At 39.1% G+C, this 22,879-nt stretch overlaps 1 protein-coding gene across 2 annotated transcripts in view; it reads right to left on the bottom strand.

Annotated features, from left to right (window-relative positions):
- Positions 1–227: 227 nt before the first annotated feature.
- Tmem214 (Transmembrane protein 214) overlaps positions 228–22,879 on the bottom strand; it is a 47,529-nt gene continuing 24,877 nt past the window's right edge. Inside the window, exons 1-6 of one of the 2 annotated variants that reach the window (XM_076201372.1) lie at positions 19,842–21,904; positions 14,614–14,734; positions 12,241–12,337; positions 11,046–11,214; positions 8,374–8,525; positions 228–6,588 (exon numbers count right to left, since the gene is read on the bottom strand). In XM_076201372.1, coding sequence (XP_076057487.1) covers positions 6,438–6,588; positions 8,374–8,525; positions 11,046–11,214; positions 12,241–12,337; positions 14,614–14,734; positions 19,842–21,551 — 2,400 coding nt within the window. In that variant the 5' untranslated portion in view covers positions 21,552–21,904 and the 3' untranslated portion in view covers positions 228–6,437. Of the gene's footprint in view, positions 6,589–8,373; positions 8,526–11,045; positions 11,215–12,240; positions 12,338–14,613; positions 14,735–19,841; positions 21,905–22,879 lie in introns of those variants that run through there. The other variant, XM_076201373.1, reaches the window with a different exon arrangement.

The raw sequence follows: 22,879 nt of genomic DNA, 5'->3' as shown, positions 1-22,879 counted from the left end.
TGAAAAAAAAAATTAAAACTCCTATTTTTTTTTTTTTTTTTTTTGCATCACTAGGTAGGAGTGGGTGCATGCGTTGACTTGTAAGAGGGAAAACCCCTTGGCATATAGATAGACACACACATTTATACCAAAGCTCCTTTCCCCCATCATAAGGTAAGTGGTCTTATTCTCAGACCCCATACTTCACATCCATTATCATCCACATCTATGAACACTGAAGTAAAAGCTTATTTATGATTTAAAGTGGAGTCTTTATTCAGGAAGTTACAATAAATATCCTACCATCATTCATATACTTACACTTAAGAAAAAAAGAGTGACTTACACATTTAATCTCCTTTCACAAAAGTGTCCCAGTTAAGCCAAAAAGTTCAATATTTTTTTTCCTTTACTACAATGGTGTGGCTGGACAAATTGAAAGCAAGTACATGGCAGTATCTAGGCATTCTGAATCATTGTGAGGTCAGCTGTATTGCAATGAAACATGATCAGGCAGCCTTTGTTAAGATAAAAATGGACAAACTTAATTTCAATTCAGAAACACAACTGCAACATTTCGTTGAAGAGGCTTACAAACTTTTTCTGAGTGGCAAATGTACAACTCCAATAATATTTTCTCAGCTCTTTAGATACCATAACTACAAAAGACATTAACTTGGAAATCTTCATGATAACAGGTATTGCCAAAATACTTTTCTGTTCTTTAAGGTACTAATGCCTTAAATTAATTCACTGAAAATTAAATAAAAAATACGACTCATTAAAAAGATTTTTTTTTCTTCAATTAACACAATCCAACCTTGTACTAATTCTACTTCCTTTTACATCAGTCAAATTCACCTGAATCACTGACCTTAAATCAAAACACATCACAGATGATTCAACAAGAATAGTGCAACATAACCTCTTACCTACTTCCTAATAAAATTACCCATTTACTCAACTTCACAACATCTTTCTTGCATTTCTCAGTGTTTTTTATTCCTTCTCACTTCATTAAATTTCATCAACAAATTTACTAATTATATTCTAATGTTTCATTAATGAACAAAACCCATTTTGAAATATATACATTAAAAACAGACTGGCATTGACACACACACACACACACACACTCAGATACTCAATGTATATATGTATGTATAGAGCCCAAAAACTTTGACCAAAAAGTGAACCAGATTGATATGCTAGGTATCTTTAGCAATGGAGGAAAGATGATGTTAGCATATTATAGGACACTCAAAATTATATGGTCCACAACAACCATACCTGCCAGACTTTAGGAACCTTTCACAATACATGGCATTTTCTAAAAGACATGGAATACAAATCCTCCCAAGACAGAAGAAAATGCAATAAGAGAATGGGTTAAAAGTAACCAAAATGTGAAGATACAGATAGATCCTTCTAATACGTGATAGCAGAATTCCTGGCTAGAGTCAATAGATTCTATCAAGTAGCACAGAAAAAGGCACAATATTTGAACTGCACCCCCCAGCTCACAAGAACCATCCTTTTCAATTCTGTGTGTAGTTTCAATATTATATTCATAAATCCATGAGAAACTTCTGAGCTGCTGGGCTTGACTTACCCATAAGAGGACACATGGTCTGATTAGTCTACTATATCAACACACAAGCATTTCATCTCTTCAGTTTATGCCATCCTGTAAAAGTAGAGTAGCCCAGTACCCTCTACTATGTTCCTCAAGGAATTCTGAATGACCAGTGCATATACAGGGTACTACTGGTCCACTTTAAACACATTCCCATTACTGCCAAAGCCAACAGCTCTAAACTTTATCCAAGTATCATTATAATGCTGGGAAAAGCGGCCTGAACATTGGTGATTAAGAGTAACTACTATATGTCTTGGTGTTATTTCTTCTGGGTTTCTACCATGGGTGAATATTTTTGGGTTAGGTTTTTGGTCTGTTTTACAATTTAGTATTATATGTATACATCAAAGGTCCTTTCCATCTTATAAGGGGATTGCTAAATCAAAGGATATATCCACCCTACACCTAAAATAACCCATTTATCACTCCCCTCATTTTAGCACCTCACGAGGGTACAAAGATAGGAGGGGTGATGAATGTGTTTTGGATGACTCGTCCACTCTATTTGTAAGGAGGAAAAGGCCATTTGTTATATGTATATATACATGTATGTACGGGTGTATAAAATCAAATTATAAAATGAACTTGTCCTAAATATTTAACCATGTATCCCTTGGCATAAACCATGAGAAATAACACTGTCATGGCCCATACAAGTTGTTCTCTGTTGCAACTACACATTTAGGATGTTGTATTGTTGGCTGAGAAACCTATTATAGTTTTCTAGGTTTTTCTTGACTGTTCCTTGTAGGCTACCTTCCTTTTAAGGGTTAAGAAGCCCTTGGTATATGTATGGATAGTGTTCCATGTTAGGCTGTTTCACTGTCCACAGCTTCTACAAATGTCTACCAGTTTTTGGTTTGTTGGTTCTTGATTAGTTCTGTTGACTTGTGATGAAGCGCGTAACTGTACTAATGACATAGCCGATACAGAATGCCAAAAGCTAAGTGGAACAAACCAGAGAGATGTGTAGCCACATGGGCCATCTTTGAAAACAAACAGGAAGATTACAAGGAATCCACACTTTGCTGCAGTAAAGCTTGCATATCACCCCCTCCAGAAACCAAGAACAAAGCAAATGAAGAGCCAAAAGCATAGGATGTCCAATGATAGGAAAGAGCAAAGAACTGACATTAGTGCTGAAGAATTATTAAAAAGAATATATTTGGAAGGAAATATGTAGGAGCAAAGGAAATGAAGACATTGCAAAGGTGATGAGATTGGTGGGAGTAGGTACATGCCTTTTGACTTGAATACCTCCCTCCTTAGGGGGCTAAAAAGTCCTTGCTATATACATAGATCAATTTTCCAAACAATTTAATTTTTCAGTGCCTATAATTGTTCTAGGTCCCGACTAGGTTTCCGTCTCTTCCAAGAGCATGTCTGATCTATCAGGGACGCAATTTGTATTAACAGTTTACACTATTTTCCTGGACTTCTTGGGGATGTTTTTTGTCAGCCTTTAGGATGGCGTTTGTCATGAGTTTTGCAGTCTCATCAGAAGGAAAAAAAATTGGACTAGGTTGAAATGTTGAAGGTCATTTTATTTATTTTTTATATACCTGGCACCACTGGTGGTCTTGCAAGATACTGGAATCCTTTTCCCATTGTTCATCTTCAAAACCCATGTACGCTCTTGCCTTCATCCATGCCAGATGTTATCAATGCTCCACAAACAAAAAAGTTTTTTAGAGATCAATGCAAGGGCCCCAGGACAACTGCTGGATATTGTGGGGCTGTAGTTTCTGGCCCATTTAATTAGAAACAGTAGTATCATTATGATAGTGCTGGATAATTTGCTTTGTTAAAGTTTTTTTTTTTTTTTTTCTTTCCTTATTTTTTTTTTTTGAAGATATAGCCAAACTTGAATTTATTTTTACAGAAATCTATACTGGGTAGTGGTCTCAGGGAAGTAGCCATGGTTAGCTTTCTATGCCTGCTGGTGTAGATAGATAGAGAACAAAGGGTTGTGTCTACATCAATGGGCCGTAGCTATGTATACCTATTACTATTTGACTTCACTGAAGTCGCTACATTGTTGTTTAGTTCCTTATTTTGGATGTTAAATGTTTTTTGTTGAGGACTGGGTTTCCTTACAGGTCTGCAGGTGGTTAATTAAGATGGACAGCATGCATTCATATCACCACTAATGTTAACGAGGGACAGCAGGGGGAGGAAGATGTAGAAGAGAAAGAGACCTAGTAGAGGCAAAAGTGCAAGAGGTAGAAAGAAAGGATGAGATGGGGGAGGGGGGCCAATGGGAACAAGAAAGTGTAATGGGCGTTCTTTCCAGGGAAAGACGTTTTGAAAGCAAAAGGTGAAGGAAAGCTTCGGTTTTATTTTGTATCTTTTAACCCATTCACCATAATTATGTACTTAACATGTTTCATTCTTGCTAATGCCAAATTATTCATGTTTTGGGATATCACTTCAATGAGGGGGTTGATACAATTACAATTGACTCCTTCACTATGGTGATGAACTATACAACTCTTATTCTGGCTAATGTCCGGTTGTATTCTTGGTCCATACAGGGAATGTGAAAAATAAGGCAGTTTCCTCTACCATGTGATAAGGAGTTATCCCTTCTTCATGAATCCCGCAGGGCTTGAAGTCTGGGGCCAATGAAGGGTACCTGGCAAATCATGGTCTTAAAGAACAGACAGAGCTGGGCACGTTCCTCGGTGTCCTGACTACATGTGCATCAGTCAGGACACCGAGGGATGCACCTAGGAACACACCAAGGAATGCGCCCAGCTCTGAGAACAGACATTGGAGGTAATCTCACTACTGCCTAAAAACAAATCAACACCCTTGCCTCCATTTGGAGGTGGAGCCCCGAGTGTGGTTGGCAATTGAGTTTCAGACCTGGCCCAAGATCTCTTACTTGTTCACGTAAGGAGAGCTGACCAGAAATTGTTTCCCTATTCCTCTCTCCATTACTGCAACATTTCTGCCTTCCTCAATCTTTTTGCTGGTCTTTCCTCAGTCATTTCTTCCATATGTCCAAACCATTTCAGTATTCTTTCATCAACCATGTCTACCAACTCCCTTTCTACTCTCCCACTCTCTTCATTTCTCAATCTGTTCCTCATAAATCCCTCAATACTTCTCAAATATTTAATTTTGAACACAATTAAATTCCTCCTTTCTGCCTCTCTTAAATTCTAATTCTCCACCTTATACAGTGTTGTAGGCACAATCACCCCCTTCAGAAAATATTATTTGCATCCATTCCAGATACCTATTTCCCATGACATTTTTAATGTTTTCATCCCCTAAACCATTTATTTGCAGTTCTCACTCCTCAGTTTACTTCTAAACCTCACTCCTCCATTCTCTGCTATATGTGACCCTGAATAAAATTATCCACTTCCTTTAACTTTTCTCCTTTAACATCTACCTCAAACTTGTTACCACCTTCACTTCTTGTATACCTTATCACCCTGCTTTTACCCGTATTTACTCTCAACTTTCTCCTATTACATACCTTCTCCAACTCCACCACTAACTGCTTTACATTCTCCTATGACCCAGCCACAAGTGCAGTGTCATCAGCAAACAACAACTGGCTCACCTTCCACTTCTCTAACCATCTTCAATCCTCTGCCTGTCACCCTTGCATTACCTCCCATATCAACCATCCATGTACACATTGAGCAACTATGGCTGTACACTATTAGGTAAATACACACACACTTGTGATGGGGTAGTGCAAGCGATCATTGTCCACGTTTACAATTATGATGGATGAAAAGGGTGGGGTAACATGAATTTGGGAAGTTCCTGCATAATGAAAATATATACAGTCACATGAATACCAATAATAATAATGGTTGCCTCAGATTTTATGGACTGGAAACCTTCTCCGACACCAGTGGCTGGCAACAAACTTCAAAATTTTCCAAATCTCTCTCTGGGAGAAAATACAAGCATGTTGTCTGTGTTGTAAAGCTGACAAGAGAACTTAGGCCTGGTCCAAAGGCCAAGGGTCAGTTCCTCCGAGTTGCACAGAATGTTGATAGGCTTTGAAGACAAACGGCAAGGAGACAACTCTTTCCAATGTCCGTCTCACAAAACCACAGTAAGCAGACACCCAGCACTGGTCCCTTCAACTAGATGAAAAATAGAATATAAACAAAAAACAAACAAAACAAACACACACGCATACATTCTCATTTTCTGCAATTTCAAAGTCACTTAACTACATTCCCATCACAGGCATGCTTGGATCACTTTTACCAAACCCTTTTCGAGCTATTGGCATATTACTCACTAGGTACATTCTCCGATTAGCTTATAGCCAATAGAATCACACAAAAGAGATTTATAGATTCATCCCCAGGCGTAATCGGACGCGTGCTCGTCTCACATTCGCTTAGTTGTGGGTTTGAATCCTGCACTTCTCTCCAATTCTTATTTGTGATTATTACCTGTCCAACCAATCCAAACACATAGGGCAAAGGTGATAGCAGCTACACATCTCCTGACAAGGCTTCTCACCTTCTATGCTTCAGCCAATAAAAGTTGGATGAAAAGTTAAAAATATATAAATAAACAACCCTTTCCACACAAATTGCATCTATATTTCCAAAAATGAAAACCCAATTCCCAAGCTATTGCTGACTTTATCTATATAACTAACATTTCATTACAAAAAGGGCTAATGTCATCTCCAACAACAGTGATCATAAAAAAAAAAAAATCTAAACACGTCTTTATATTCGTCAACATTCTTCTTGCACACCATTCACATTTTCCAGTTTTCTGGATCCAGTCACAATCTGGAACTACTGCTATGCAGTGACTAATGTATATCTCACAACTCAGTTTGGCTAGTTTCAACTTCATCCTTTACTTCAGGATTGAGCAGCGAGGTCAGGCATGATTGTATGCCTGCAAATTGTTGGCAAATAATCTGCAGGAGGTAAGTGAGATGTTCGTAAAGCTTCTCTGGGGCTAAGGGACCTCTGTAATAAATAAAAAATAAGTATTATGAGTCAATCTAGGAGGTGCCAAGATAAGAGGGAGGGAAGAGGGTAGAGGGGAGTGGAGTATGTAGGGGATGGAATGGGTGGGAGTGGTTTCTATGCCTTTGTCTTTTGGCTATCTCTCATGTAAGAGGGAAAAAAGCCTTTGGTATATGTATATATGTATTATGAGTATATCTGTCTTATCTTGGACATATGTATTCTAAGATGGGAAGGACAATGAATGGGTTCCTGGATGGATGTGGGATGAGTTGGGGCGAGTGTATGCTTCAACTCAAAGGCTTTTCAGTACATGTATGTACCTTCTAACATAATTTATCTCCCTTTCCCTTTCTCTGCACTCAATGTCCTTGTTATGACTGCAACTAAATAATTTTGCATAAATTCACAAAACCAAGCATCTGGTTAGCACCGGGCCTAATAAGTTACAGAAAGTTGGCCATAATGCAGTGGCCATGCAAGGCTTGACAATACTTTACGCAAGTGACACGAGGCAATTATCCCAGGCAAATGGAACAGCATTTGCTACACATTTACAAACCCAAGTTATGTGCAATCTACATCAAAATACACATCACCATACCTGAAAATATCAAAACTATAAAAATGTTAATAATAATTGCCTCGAGTATCAAAGACTGGAAACTCGCAACCCCACAATAGCCGGCATCAGTCCCCTTGGTAGGAGTTGTCTTCATTTTCAACGGCATTCCAGGACTGTAGAGAAACAGACTTCAGATGTGGGCAGACTAATGATCATTTATTGGTAAGTATGGTGGGTATTACAAGATTAGATAGAACAAGAAAAGAGGAAGTGAGGAGAGAAGAAGGGGGTGGAAAGGGAGATGGCAGATAGGACAGATGAAAGAATACTGGGATGGTCTTGGCACATGGGAAGAATGAATGAAGACTAGCGAAAAGAATGTAGAAGGCAGAGGTGGATGGAGTGACCCTGAAGGGTAGACTAAGAAAGAGTTGGATGGATGGGATGAAAGAAATTTTGAGTAAATGGAGAATGTCTTGAACTGGGAAGGAAAAAGGCAAGAAAAAGGTGTGAATGGAAAATGGTTGCGATTGGAAAAAAAATTGACTCAATCTGAAGGGATTTCTATTCGTGTTCTGTATTTTCGCATAATGGGACAAGGAGGGAGGATCACCGTGTAAATGAAGCAGCTGGCCCTGCTGTGGATGTGCTGTATCTTGCTGCATTGCTTCTGACCCAGGCAGTGTTAAAGGGACAGGGATGACCCTTCATCCACAAGAAGCTAAGATACAAGGGAAATGACTGATATGTGGGAGTGGGATGGGTGGGGGTGGGCGCATGCCTTGGCCGGCTACCTCTCCTGTAAGGGGGAAGAAGCCTATTGGTATACAGAATAGACCAGCGTTTCTCAACCAGGGTTCTGCAAAAGGTTATTGTAATAATGTAATATAGACATCATCCTATCTAACCTATTATTACGATGAAAATAAAATGAGAAAGATATGGTATACGAGTTATGTTTTTTTTTTTTTGTGCAGGGGTTCCTTGAGATGTGCAATTTATTTCAAAGGTTACGCAAGGGTAAAAGGTTGAGAAATGCTGAAATAGACAGACTACCAAAAGCTCATTTTCCCATATGAGGGCTAAGCACAGTCACCCCAAACTGATCGTTCACCAAAATCCTTTCCACTCTAGCTACTTTTCTGATATCACTTGTCCTTGTAGCGCTATTTCTATGTGCATGACTATACACTTATGGGATAAAAGTACTTGTTACTTACACAAAGACTCTGGTGGTGAGGAAGTGCTGCAGCTGAGTAAGGTATGGTGAAGTAAAAGAAATCACAGTAGCCAGATGTGTCTGGATAGTACTGTATACTATATTGGCCCAATACACAATACCTTCACATACACCCGGTAGAGCCTCCTCAACCTGAAATGTATTAATGTTATAAATACAATCCAATCTTTATATGCATAAATAATAATAATTGCTGCCTTGGGTTTCACTGACTAGAAAGCTGCAGTCTCATTGTGCCTGGCAGCAGACTTTGGGCCCTCCCATAAGTCCTTCTGGGAAGAAACACGGGAGTGTTGGCTATGTTGTATTAGCGTAGACTTGTTTCAGAGTCATTGACTTGTAGTAGTAGGAGGGGAACAGTTCCCAGTTGTCAGTTTTCCTCATGTGAAAAAGCCTTTGTTTTTTGGCTACCTCCCTTGTACAGGGGGGGGGGAGCCTTTGGTAAATGTATGTGTGTATGAAAAGGATGAGGATATAAAGTCAAAGTTGATCCTAAGCTTGGTAAGGAGGCTGTCAGCACCTTCGGCTGCACCTCTGGTCAGAGGCACAGATGTTATGTTGACAGATTTTGAAGATTGACATCAATCTTATAAGTACCTGTTTGTTCTACATGCATAGAAAACCAAACTAAACATATAAACATTACCAAGCAAAACCATAGACCAATGACTGAACAATCTATTCCAGATACAAGCATGTATTATTTAAGACATCTAAACCTAAGTGTGTGTGTGTTCTTATATGGAAATACTGAGGAGTGCTAGGGGCAGGTTAGTGTTGATGTTAGAGTAGAATACTGCTGGGTTTGTTTTTATGTTGTATTCAGTGACCTCTATACAATGTCCTATGGGACAAAGACTTGAAATTAAGAGACGCAGAAAGGAGGACCTTAAATGTGTTTGAGATGAAGTGTCTGAGAAGTATGGTGAGGTTCCAAGAATGGATCTTGTGAGAAAGGAGGTGAGGAGGAGTTAGGGGGTCAGAAAGGGAGCTGGCAGATAAGGATGATGAAAGATTATTGAGATGGTTTGGGCACATGGAAAGAACGGGTTAAGAAAAATTAGCGAAAAGAGTATGGAAGCCAGAGGTCGACGGAGTGAACTTAAGGAAACGACTAAAATCGAGCTGGACGAATGTGGCAGAAAGGGCTTTGAGTGGGAAGGGAATGTCTGTTGAGCAAGGGAGGGAGAAGGCAGGGGATAGGTGTGAGTGGAGAATGGCTGTGTATGGACGATATTTAGACAAACTCCAAAGGGATTTCTCCTGGTCTTCTCTATTTTCCACATGAAGGGACAAGGAGGGAGGGTTGCAATGTAAATGAAGCAGCCTTGTTGTGGATGTGCTGCGTCTTGCTGCATTGCTTCTGACCCCAGACAGTGGGCAGGAATTATTCTTCATCCACAAGGAGTATAAGATAAGAGGGAAGCAAGGGTGGTGAATAGGAGTGGAACGGATGCCTGCCTTTGATTTGGCTACTTTCCTTAAAAAGTGGATGAAGCCCTTGGTATATAGCCAAATAAGTGGGTAAATATCTATCTATATACCATGGGTTTTCCCACCTTATGAAGGAGGTAGGCAAGTCAAAAGGCACATACCCACTCCCATCCCTCATCCTTTCCTTCCTCTCATCTTAGCTCCTCTTGGATGATGGGTCATTCCTGCCTCCCGCCCACTGCCCTGGGTTAGAAGCAATGCAGCAAGACAGAGCACATCTACAGCAAGACCGCTTCACTTAATCGGTGACCCTCCTCTCTGTCCTCTTATTTGGATAATAGCGAAGACAGGAAGAAATCCCTCTGGGCTGCATCAAAATATCATTCACATAACTCCCTACTCCCCCATCCCCCACCTCCTCTCTTCCTTGCATCACAGTAGTATCTATGCACAGCCATTTTCCACTCACCCCTATCTCCTGCTTTCTTCCTTGCTCAACAGACATTCCCCTCTTGCTCAAAGCCCCTTTAACCCTGTCCATTTCATCCTTGGATGTCCCCTCAAGTTCACTCCATCCACCTCTGCTTTCCACATCTTTAACTAATCTTTCTTCACTCATTCCTTCCACGTATCCAAACCATCCCAATACTCTCACATCCATATCCACCCCTTCCTTTTCCACCTCCACTCTCCTCTTCATTTCTCACTCTATCCAACTTTGTAACACCTACCATACTTCTCAGACATTTCATCTCTGCTTATCTTACATTCCAAGTCTGCCTCTTATGAATTGCTTGTAGATAGTAATTCATTTCCTTCGGTTGTCCAAAGGCCATGCTGACAATTAATTTTAGTTTTAATTTCTTGTTGATTTTAACTGTCAGATCTTTGATGCATGGACTATAGATCATATGAGTATTAAAAGTGAAGCCAAGAATTTTAAGGTTCTTTTCCAGTGGAAGGGTTTGGCTATATAATTTTACTGTTTTTTCATGGCTAATTGGAATGTGCAATGATACTGATGATTTCTAGGGTAAGGATTCCATTCATTATTTCTGAGCAGTTCCTGTAGTTTGTCTAATAATGTCCAAGTGAACTTGGCTGCTATTTTGTAGTTTATATGTTGTGTAATCTGTAAGGTCATCTATGTGCGAGGAATTTCGTATTATGCCCAGGAGGAAATGGGGTGATTAAAGTAAAAAACAAAGTAATGGTCACCTTAGCATGAAAAACTGGCCACTTCTGTGCTAGATGATCTATAAGAGCTGCTATCTGCGTATACATGGCCACTGCTAAAACAGCACTCTTCTCCCATACAAGCTGCAAATAAGGTCCTGCTAGCTCACAGCCCCGACTATAGAAGACTGGAATGTGGGTACCACACCATCTGAAATAAATTATTTTGGTAAAACATCTCTCATGCACATTGTTCACCAGAGCATATATATATTCCTTAGATATACATATTATCCAATTAAAGATAAAATAACCTCAGCAAAAAACAAATCAAACTCATATAATGGGTTTACCAAATCTGTATGCATTTCATTTACACAGTGTGACAACTAAATACGTGAATTAATGAGCAACTAAATAACATATTATAATTAATAAGTAATACCATCACATTCATGTAAGCTATGCCAATGTCTGTTGTTTAACATTATACTCAACACATCTCAAATTAGAGAGGTGCTTTGGGTAAACAAATTAAGTGAAAAGAAGGAATACCAGAAGCTGAGAGAAGTGTGGGGGGTGGTGAAGGATGGAGTAGACATGAGAGAGGAGGAGGAATGGGTGGATTTCAAGGAGAAAGTGACAAGTGTGCAAAGATGGTATGTGGAACAAGACAGATAGTAATGAATAGAGGGAAGGGTAGTGAGTGGTGGGATGATGAGATGATGTTAGTAGAAGAGAAGAAGCAAGCATGTGTGGATTGGTTGCAAAGCAGAACTCAGAAAGCACATAAAATGTACAAGAAAATGGGCTGAAAAAGCAAAATGTATGGTAAAGATGGCAGAGTAGAGTAGATGAATGGGGGACTATGACAGAAATTTTTATAAGAAAGTTAAGAGAATGAGGAGGGTAAATCTGGTAGAGTGGAAAAGATTTGTTTTCTTTTGTTTTTGTTGTTAACTCTTTGATATATGGACTGAATACCATACAAGTACAATGTGAAACCCCGAATCTTTGGGTTCCTTTCTAAAGGAAGGGTTTCATTATTTAATCTCGTTATGGGGTGGTTTTTTGATTCATGACTGTCTGGGTTGAGCAATCTTACTATTATCCATTCATCCACAAATAGCCAAGAGTGAAAATAAACGGGTTTTCAGTGGGTATGGGATGGATACGTGTGGCTACATTCCTTGATTGGTCAACTCCTTTAATAATCAATATACTTGTACGTACTTACCTATATGCATGGCGAAGGGCCGAGCCAGTGGCAACAGCTAAAACTTCACAATGGGAGAGGAGACCAACCCTATCAAGCCCTTTACCAATATGTGACTCTGGAATTAAAAAGAAGAAACAATTATTCATTAGTGAAGTGCTACACTGGAAGAGACATTAACAAAGTTTTAATTCTTATGGTGTGTGTGCTCTGACTCAAACACCCTTTTTACAAGGGAAAGAGGTCTTTAGTGTGTATATGCATGAAAAAAAAAGCATCACAGTAACCAGTGCACAAGTTTCATTGACTGGAAATCCACATCAGCAATCACCAGTCTTCAGGCTAGATCTCTGGACATGTACCGTATTTTTCGGACGATAAGGCGCAGGCAAAATCCTTAAAATCGGCCAAAATCGGGTGGTGCGCCTCATCTTGAGGTGTGCCTTATGTGTGGCTTCAGTGCAAAAAAAATGCCTCGGACAGTGACGAATTATTTTGACACGTTTCGTAGCTAGCCTGCCGACAGCGACAGTGCATAGGCCTAGCAAAAGTTACAACCAAGTTATAACCAAAATGCATGTATCTTGACAAGAAAATTGCGAAAACTTCGACAGTTTTCGAGTCCATGCCACCGCATTCATTCACGCTATCATGGCTATGATATGATAGCATCCACAACACAGACAGCCATTTTGCATTGGTCTAGTCTCGCTCCACTCAGACTGTAGTCATTTAGGTATTTTTTTTTTTAGTTTCAACCATGGGCGCAATATGGCAATATAAAATTAATGATTAATTTTGTAAATTAAATGTATCAACGTAATATGCAATTTTGTGGGCGGAAATGAAAATAAAAAATACCTTGCTACAAGCAAATATGCTAATGAACAAAGTCGGTAGCATAGGATCGGGACGCCAACGTCTCTCACGACGACGACAAGCCGGATGGCATTTAATTTGCAGGTAATGATTTATTAAACACAGGTTAGGTTAGGTTAGACGAATTTATTACCCTTTCATTTCTTCAACGTCAGCATCTATCATAACAAACATGGCGTACCATTCGTCCGACATGACTTCGTTACTTACGAAATCAGTTTTTGCACCTTTTTTTTTATTTCCGCTCACAAAATTGCATATTACGTTGATACATTATAATTTACAAAAAATTAATAATTAATTTTCTATTGCTATATTGCGCCCATGGTCGAAACTAAAAATTACCTTCATTTGTAATCTTGTGTTTTTAAGTGAATAGAGAATTCCGGGAATAAAACTGCTAATGTTGGTTTTATTCCCCACAATTCCCGTAACGTGTTTATGTTGTTTTTTTAGGGGTATTGGCAGGGCAGACCGTCCATGGAGGTGGTCTGATTTCACTGACCAAAAAAAATATATATATATATAATTTATTTTTGTAATTTTGCTAAATCCCATCCGATTTTCCTCATTCAACAACGAAAATGTTCAGTTCTGAATGCACTCACATATGCATGATTATCCAATGATGAGACCAGGTGCGCCTTATGGTCCGAAAAATACGGTACAGTGTGGATCTGTTTTTCTGTGACCCACTATTGAGTGGATGATGAGGCAAGCAGCCACCAATTGTGCCCGAATGATCAAAACCCACCAAGTAGTGTTTTGGTTAGGTGTAGGGTAGACACATGCTTTGACCTACCCACCCACTAGATAGGGGGTAGGGGCTTTATGGTATATGTATATATTGTTGTTTTATCTTTCAGTATTGAAATAAACATTGTACAAATATCTATCACATTTTTTGTAGACAAAATCAACAATACAACAAACAAAGCTATGATGAAAAGTGAGTACTGGTATTAATCTGGCAAAAAACAATTTGTTGCAAAAGCAGACAGCTAGTTACTGTGAGCACCAAAATGAAGCTTCTTAATTTTTCACCTTGTAAATAGCTATGTATGCACAAAGTACTACACACTTCCCTCCTTTTCAGCATGAAAAGTACATACAAAACATAGAACTGTCTTGTGTAGGCCTTATGGTCTCCTGCAGTCTCCCCATTGTTAGGTAAATAAACAACTCCTTTGGAGTCAGATGATTGATGAATACATCTTATTAACTCAAAACTAACAAACACCTTTAAAAGTTGGCAACTTGCTTATGTAAATAAACAACTCCTTCGGAGTCAAAGATAAAAGAATACAACAAACTAACTAATACAACAAACTACCTTTAAAAGTTGGCGACTTGCTTATGTAAGTAAACTCCTCTGGAGTCAAAGATAAAAGAATACATCTTACTAACTCAAACTAACAAACTACCTTTAAAAGATGGCAACTTGCTTATGTAAGTAAACTCCTTTGGAGTCAAAGATAAAAGAATACATCTTACTAACTCAAACTAACAAACTACCTTTAAAAGTTGGCGACTTGTTTATGTCCCACACCGCAATGGAGAGGAAAGCCATGATGGACACTGTAAACACCTGTACCCAGGATACACCTGTTCGTGTACGCATCCTCCCTAGTAATTCCTGAAACATAAAAACAATTTGGGAATTATAAATCTAAAAATAATATTCTTAATCTTTATAAAATCAGATAAATGAAGAATATTCTTACTTCAAATTCATTACAAATAAATATATTTGTGCACAAAAACAAATATCCCCTACCTGGAGATATTTCAGACACTAAAGCATAACTAGTGAAAGGATGGATCAATTTTTCTTGACACCCATTTTAATGATAAAATGAGCACCAAGAAAACAAAGTCTACATACATTTGTATACCTTTCTCTCTTCTACATACTTTTCTCCATCTACCATCTAAAAATTCCTTCCCTACATTTTTCTTTTCCTTCTGTCTCCTTTTCTGTTATTCATTTTTCAAAGTATCTCCTATACAATGAGGACTCTCATTAACAGATGTTAATTAGCTGTGTCTGCGGTGTTTTCGCTGTGTTTTTGGTGTTTTTGGTGCTGTTGTTTAGTGCGTGCAATCACTATGCCACCCAAAAACCACTCCAAAACACCGAAAACACCGCAAACACAGCTAATTAACGTCCGTTAATGAGAGGTCTCACTGTACTCATCCCTGTCCAACAGCAACATTTCTAATTAGTCTACAATCATCCATTTCCTTTTCATACATACAGTGGCAAACATTTCATCTTTTAAGTCTCCATCTTTCTCTCTTTGCCATCAACATCACTCCCCCCCATCACCATATCTAAATTGAAGGAAAGATTTATCCTACACAAAATCAAAAACACATCTGCCTCACCAAATCAACATGAATTCAAAAAAGGTCACTTCACCAGCACAATGCTCACAAAACTTATCCAACAAATATTGGAAAGCCTGTAAGAGTGTACCACCCAACAGACCAGAATATTGACAATACACATAAACAAGGCTTATGACACAAAAATAAATAAATAAATAAATGAATAGATATAAAAAATAAATACACAACAATGACGACAAGTTATGAAAGCCCTCCTAATAGGCAAGGAATTCAGTGTATCCTTATAAAAAAACAAAAGACAATACAGTAAGGTACTAAAGTCCCCCAAGGGGCACTACAATCTCAAACACTAGACAAGTTGCACATAACCTCCTCACCTCAAACTTCACAAAACCTTCCTACCCCAAACTTGGAGCAAAATACCAAAGCTCTCACACTGACAGATGAATTAATTACAGTTCATCACAGCAACTACAAGATAGTAACCAAGAACACTGAAAGTTACCTCAAAGATCTAAAATAATGGCCGACACAACACAGGATGTCCACATCCTCTCAAAGTCCTCACTGATAGTACCTACCACTGACTATTATGAATCACAGAAGTTGGCTGTGGTCATATCAAATTGTCAACTCTCAATGGACAAGAGCATTAAAATAATTGGCCACACATATGACCTTCACCCCTAAAGGGCCATTTACACAGTCAAACAGTTTGATAAACCCGGTTTGTCAGACGTTTGAAGTGATGTTTGTCCGTGTGAATGGGGTATTTGGTCGTGAAACATGTTTGTCGAATGTGTTTGACAACCAAATACCCTATTCACATGGTCAAACATCACTTCAAACACTTGTTTGACAAACCGGGTTTGTCACACTGTTAGACCATGTAAATGGCCCTTAACACACAAGATCCAACTGTGAAGCCAAAATAAACAAGTGAGCATAATGAGAACAGTAGCAGGCACAGGATTTGGACAACAGACAAACACTCAATACTGTGAATGAACAACATATCAGAGCAACACTTATATATGCTTCCACACCATGATATCCAACAATTAAGAAAAGATAGATGACCAAGTGCTGCAGTGTATAGCTTACAAGAAGCTGCACTGTGCAACAAGATAACTGAGAGAGGAAGACACTCCCATTCAAGGAAAAGGAAGGCAAATATCCAAAACCCACTACTGATGCCAAATGGACATAATACTCCCCACCTCCTCTTTATTCCAGCAACCCTTTCTGTTACTGCTATTTTACATTTTACTCTTACACATGTAACTCCTTCAACTCCTAAATTCACGTCATTTCAACAGCACATCATAAACATAAGGACTAAATGCACACCTAAACTTCATGCACTTAAATCAATTGCAGGAACAATATTTGGACAAAACAAAAAAACTAATACTACAATATACTAACAATACATACACTCAGTTATGAACTACACAAGCCTTCCATGGCCCCCTAATCTCACTACAACACACCACAACACCCTTCAGACCATACAAAACAAAGCCCTAAGGACAATTACAGGATGAACAAATACAACACCTAAAGACCATTAACACCATGAAACAAGTCCTCAAAGTCAAGGACCACCTTGACATGAGAGGTACACAAACAGTAGCTGCAGCCTCCACAAACACAGCACACCCAATACACTACATAGCAGAATACCCACACATGCAAAGAATCATCAAAACAACACCTAAATACCTATATCACACAAATACTCTATTCTCTTCTTCCACAACCACTAGACACCAACCTTCAGAAGCATATCCATAATTATATCACTCACTACTCCATCAACAAAATGAAAGACAATACACTGCTACACGCCATAACCCCTGATATCCATCCCTCAGAATCCTTTCTCTTGCTAAAGGTCAAAGTCCACCTGGCCAGACTGCAATGCAGCCACCATCCAGCCATTCTAAGCTACCAGAAGATGCTATATGATTGCACAGACATCTGCCCAGCATGGAACATTTCACCTCATACTATACAACACATAGAAGACTGCATTGTACACCATCATGCACACCAACAACACAATATTACACTCTATAAAGGATTTATAGGAAACCCCAATTTCAGCTGTGGGATTCCTCAGGGAGACGGGACTGCTTGGCCAGACAGTCTAAGGAACAACAACAACAACAACAGCTCCTAAATATCCTAAAACTGATACATCATCTATAATTTTTTTTTCTTTTGTCAAAGTTGTAACAGCCTTCCTTCTCTCCAACATTTTTCTAATGGCTATCACCTTGAATTTTGTTTTTTTTTCACATATGGCCCAATGACAGGTATCTGCTAGTTGTGGTTCTGCAAAGGGAACAGCGAAGAGAACCCTCTTCCTGTTGCCCATCTTCAGAATCTTTGAACACCCTCAACTACATCTATAGGGACATCTCCAATGGATTGCAACTTGGTCTCCAGATGAGACACAAGGTCTCTGATCAAAAACAGCATTTTCCCACCCTTTTTACATATACTGTATAGAGCTGATAACTGGCAACTATTCCTCTCATACTATTTTCAGCAGTTATGTAGAAATAGTCCTATGGCCTGAGGATTGCTGTCAGCTATTGTGCAATTACAGGTTTCCAGTCATTGACATTCAAGGCACCAATTATTATTCCAAGGGACCAGAGCAAGTAGTGGACCAGAGCAAGACCAAATGCAACTACAAAATTTGTCCTCACACTTTGCCTTAAATTAAATCAATCCATGAAAGTGTTGCCTTTCTCTGTCCAGAAAACCACATCAAGATGGCAACTGGCAGAAATTATTGAGGTCCTTTCACAAATCCCTCTGGCAAGATGCCCTGGAAAGCTGCCAGTAGTGTGTAAGTGTGGAAATGTTTCTATGTTATCAGCAAAGAGGAGGGGGGAGGAGATTCCAGTTACCAATTCACTTTAGACGAAAGAAGTAGAAGAGCATATGCAAGGAGACATGTAGCTGTGGCCAAAGAAGTCACCTTTACCTTATGTATATGAACTCCAGGAGGAGCCAAGATAAGAGGGTGGGAGGGGGTGAATGGGAGTGGAGTATGTGGGGATGGAAAGTGTGGGAGTGGATTGTATGTCTTTGTTTTTTTGGCTACTCCCTTGTAAGGGGGGAAATAGCCATTGGTTGTATGTATATGTACTGTTGGAGTAGGTAACAATCACTGCTGGAAATCTGAGAGAAGTGCAAGACTCAAACCCACAACTAGAAGTTGAGAGACCACCATGCTTCCAATTGCGCCACCAACACACTACATGAAAGGATGGTAGAAAAAATGTGGAAGTTTATAAAAAGCTCTTGGGCCCAGTCCAGAGACCCAGTACCAAACTCTTGAATCAGTGCATAGGTAGAGATGAGAGTCCTGATGTGTTCTGGATAGGCAGTGGAATGATCCTCTCAAGTATCCATCCCCTGAAATTACTTACATTCAGGTACCTATCACTGGTGCACATATCCTAATTTAACAATTATCTTTGTCAACAAATAAATATGATGTTTTCTACAAACTAATCATATCTCCCTTTTGCCTTTTTCCCTCCAGTGCTGGTATCCCTAGTGCCTTCAATCTTTTACTCAAACATTTTCTGTAGGCTTAAACTCAACTCCTGGTCATTCTGTGGAATTAGTCATGTTAGGTCCTCGCGTGGATTCCACACCACTACATTATAGTCCAGGTTTGGTCTAAGGTTCTGGGTGAAATTTTTCATCATTTCATTATCAAAACACATGCAGAAAGACTGGAGGTTATAAATTTAACACTGCTGAAGGAGCAAATAAAAACCAAGGCGACATGATTAACTACGATGTATAAATGGTTTAGGGGCAAGAAATTAAAGAAATTAGCTATCAAGGATGATTACATCCCATGTTAAGTGACAAAACATAAAGGTACAAATCTAAAACAAAAAGGGTGGGAGGATTAAGTTTGATTTTCAAAATGCTTGTTTCTATATATACAATTCCCAGTAGTGTTCTAGTCTCTAAGTATGTACTATGACAAAAATGTCTTGAGACAAGACACTACAAAAATAAACTCTTCCTGTTAACTAAAACTAGGCAAATGTATGAATAAAGATGTGCTTATGTACAATGTATATAAATCTAGATCATATATAGTACATGAATATCTAAAATTTCAGCTTAGTTTTATTAATATAAAATATAATTAACCATCACAACTGTAATAAATCATTGACACTTTACATGGCCATTCCTTCAAATCTTTAGTTACAAAAAAAATAGTGATCTGGATCTATTGTGATGCTTACATCATGGTATGTGCAATGAATATTGCAATCTGCAAGGTAAAGATGACAAGTCAATCTACAAGGACTGAGCGAACAGACTAAACTTCTATCTTGGCCCACCTTTTCTTTGCTTCCATCATCCATGACGCATGATGCCTTCTGAACACCACTACCCTCTGCCATGTCCCCACAACTACTCTCTGCTTTTTTATCACTGACAATACACAAGTCATCATCATCAGTCTCCACATCACAACTATTGTTCTTCATACCACCGTCAATTTGTGTAACCTTGGAAGTTCTCTCGTGGCTGTCCTGGTGGTGGCTATTGTTACTGCAATGAACCTCACCACCACCACTTGGTATACCATCTACAGGAATAAACACATCACAACTGCTTTCAGATACGTTACGAATATCTGTATCATCACTTGTGTTACTTCTTATGTTGGTCTTGTTCTCCTTAGCATTTTGTGTTAGCTCTTCAGAAACCTTAACATGACAATGAATGTGGCCATCACTATCCATAACACACACATGTTCTGCCTGAATCTCTGTTTTATCATTAGTGTTTTCTATGCTTTTGTCTCTTTGTAGAGACTTATCATTGTCTGCTGATACATTTTCTCCTGTTTTATCAATTGAATGTTCAAGTGACTCTAGCCTAATCTTCAGAACGTGTTGGTCATGTTCAATAGCAGAGAGAGTCTCGCGTATTTTCTTACACCTGCTCTCCAGTCCACTCACCTGCATCCGAACAGAAGAGAGATGGTCCACAATGCGCCGAATTGTGTGCACTATTGCATCGTGCATGCGTAGCCGAATGGGTGCAACCAAGGATCCTGGCTGACTAGTGCCAGTATTTGCCGTTCCTTGCGTTCCAGTGTCCGAGGTTGCTAAAGTTCCTGCTTCTGATAATAGGCCACTGCAATCTATATTTTCTGAAAAGTCTGATTCATATGTACCTTGATCAAGTGGTACAGAAGTATCTATGTCTAAAGTACTTTCTACTGAATGACTTATCTCGTCTGTGCCAACGAGAGGCAATTCTAAACTGTGATCTTTAGACGATACTTCTAGAGATGGCACTTTCTTCTGAAATTCCGCCTGGTTGTTGCTTACCCTTTCATTAATTTCTGGCTGACTACACACAGATTTTTCATCAGAAGAAAAAGAAATTTGGGGAATATTTCTTTGCATTGTAGCAGGAACACATGGGGTGGTGGAACCCTTGTTTTTTCTACGAATCTTCTTTAGGCTTGAACTACTACATCCACTACTACTGGTTAGTTTGCTGCAGCTATCAGTACTATCTTGACGCATCCTCTCCACTGAATGTTTACGCACAAAACGGCTGATATTTGACGAACATCCAACTCTGTCCACTTCAAGCAAGTTATCCTCACTACCAAACACACTGTCTGTAGTGTCCTCCTTCTCCCCACGATACATTGCAATCACTTCCTCAAATTCAGCCTTGTTCCTCCTCATGTTCCTTCGAGATGGTCTCCTCTTCTTTGACCTCTCTAAATTTTCATTGCTGCCTAGCAGGTCCTCACGACTGCTGCAGGAGCATGAGTCTTCTAGTGATCTGACACTCGAATATCTCCTTCCATAACTATGAAAGGAGTTCGAGGCACGTATGTACGAAAATCGCGAGGCGCCACGTGCCCACGAATGATGAATACCTGAATCTTGACTCTGTTCAGACATCTTTGAGTCTTCACAACTCAAGGAGACTGAGCGATCTTCTGACATCGTTCTTCGTTCTCTTGAAGTTCGACCAGCTGCCCAACGTACTGTTGGAGCAACATAAACTTTGCCAAACATGATGACTGAAGGGAGGAGGGTTGGGAACTGATTTCGGCTACGGAGACAGGCAGTTCATAAACTGATTACATGTCATCTGCAGTGATATACATATGTGTACTCCTGCAACCTCCAGCCCAACATCAGTTCACTGTTGTCAACACATTCTCCTGTGCCGTGTTCTGCTCTGTAATATTCAATCTAGAGCTACCAAAATCGGTGCAACTTCGGTGGAGCCTGTCCACTTCCGAGAGCCATCCGGGTTTAACAGTACACAAATAAATTCCACAATCATTAACCTTCGTTTTCATCTCAAATCGAAGGAAGAACTAGCAAACTTTGACACCACTGCCCAATTCTGGTGCGTTAAATCGAGAGGGAAGTTCCATCCACTGGTAACGTGTTGTCGTGTACTGTAGACTCTGGAAGCCTTACCGAAGCCTTAGAAACCAAACGAGTTCCAGTCCCACCTTCCTGGTAATATATACGCTGTGTGGGTCAAATAGTTTCGTGTAAATTGTACTGCCATGTACTATGATGTAACAGAAAATTATTAATTATCAGTAATGGATGGAGAAATATATAAATCGTGATAAATATTGGTAGCTGGACACCGGTATCAGTAAAAACACTTAATGAGAGGTGCATATTTGCAAAAATGGGGAAATTGTTGTCAATGGTCAGCCTACTAATAAAGTACGGTGGCCATTTATGTTTGGCATGGTCGCGGTTACACAAATGCATAAAAACAATAACAAATATAAATAAAATCACACACAAAATTCCAGTAATTAATATCTTAACGAAACGTAACAAAATTGAAAAATGCATAATTAAACATGGTGTGTATCCGACTACGTATAGTGACAGTCCCTATTTTCAACAATACGTACACGTACCGACCTGTACTATTTCTGACGGTTAAACTAAATTTGTTATTGTCGACTTCCTGATATTGTTCTAATTACTAACTCTTTATCGTTATCTTATCGTTGTCTATTATCATCTGATATATGATTAATCAGAAACTACCATAAACATCATTCCTGATATAGTTTGTGTAAATTGGGAAAGACGAGTCGAGGTTTCGGAAATCAAATCGGAACGCATATTCTTCACAAGAATTATTACTTTTAAATCAACAAACAACGCGGTTCTTTAAGCGATAAAGAAGCAAGTTAGCCAAGTAAGAAAAATAATGGAGGATTCGTAACATCTATTCTCGACTGCGTGACAAACTGTGGAAGTATCCATTTCAAAATAACAGAAGCCTTATCGCGGGCTACTGCAGTTCAAGTGTGATGCATTCAACGTGCTTCGAGCAAGCTACGTGATGCATCCATGGTAGT

The sequence above is a fragment of the Oratosquilla oratoria genome, chromosome 18, assembly GCF_046742065.1.
Source record: "Oratosquilla oratoria isolate Oo_2021 chromosome 18, ASM4674206v1, whole genome shotgun sequence".
NCBI lineage: Eukaryota > Metazoa > Arthropoda > Malacostraca > Stomatopoda > Squillidae > Oratosquilla > Oratosquilla oratoria.
Note: the sequence above shows the minus strand (reverse complement) of the source record. Positions and strands in the feature narration are given on the sequence as shown.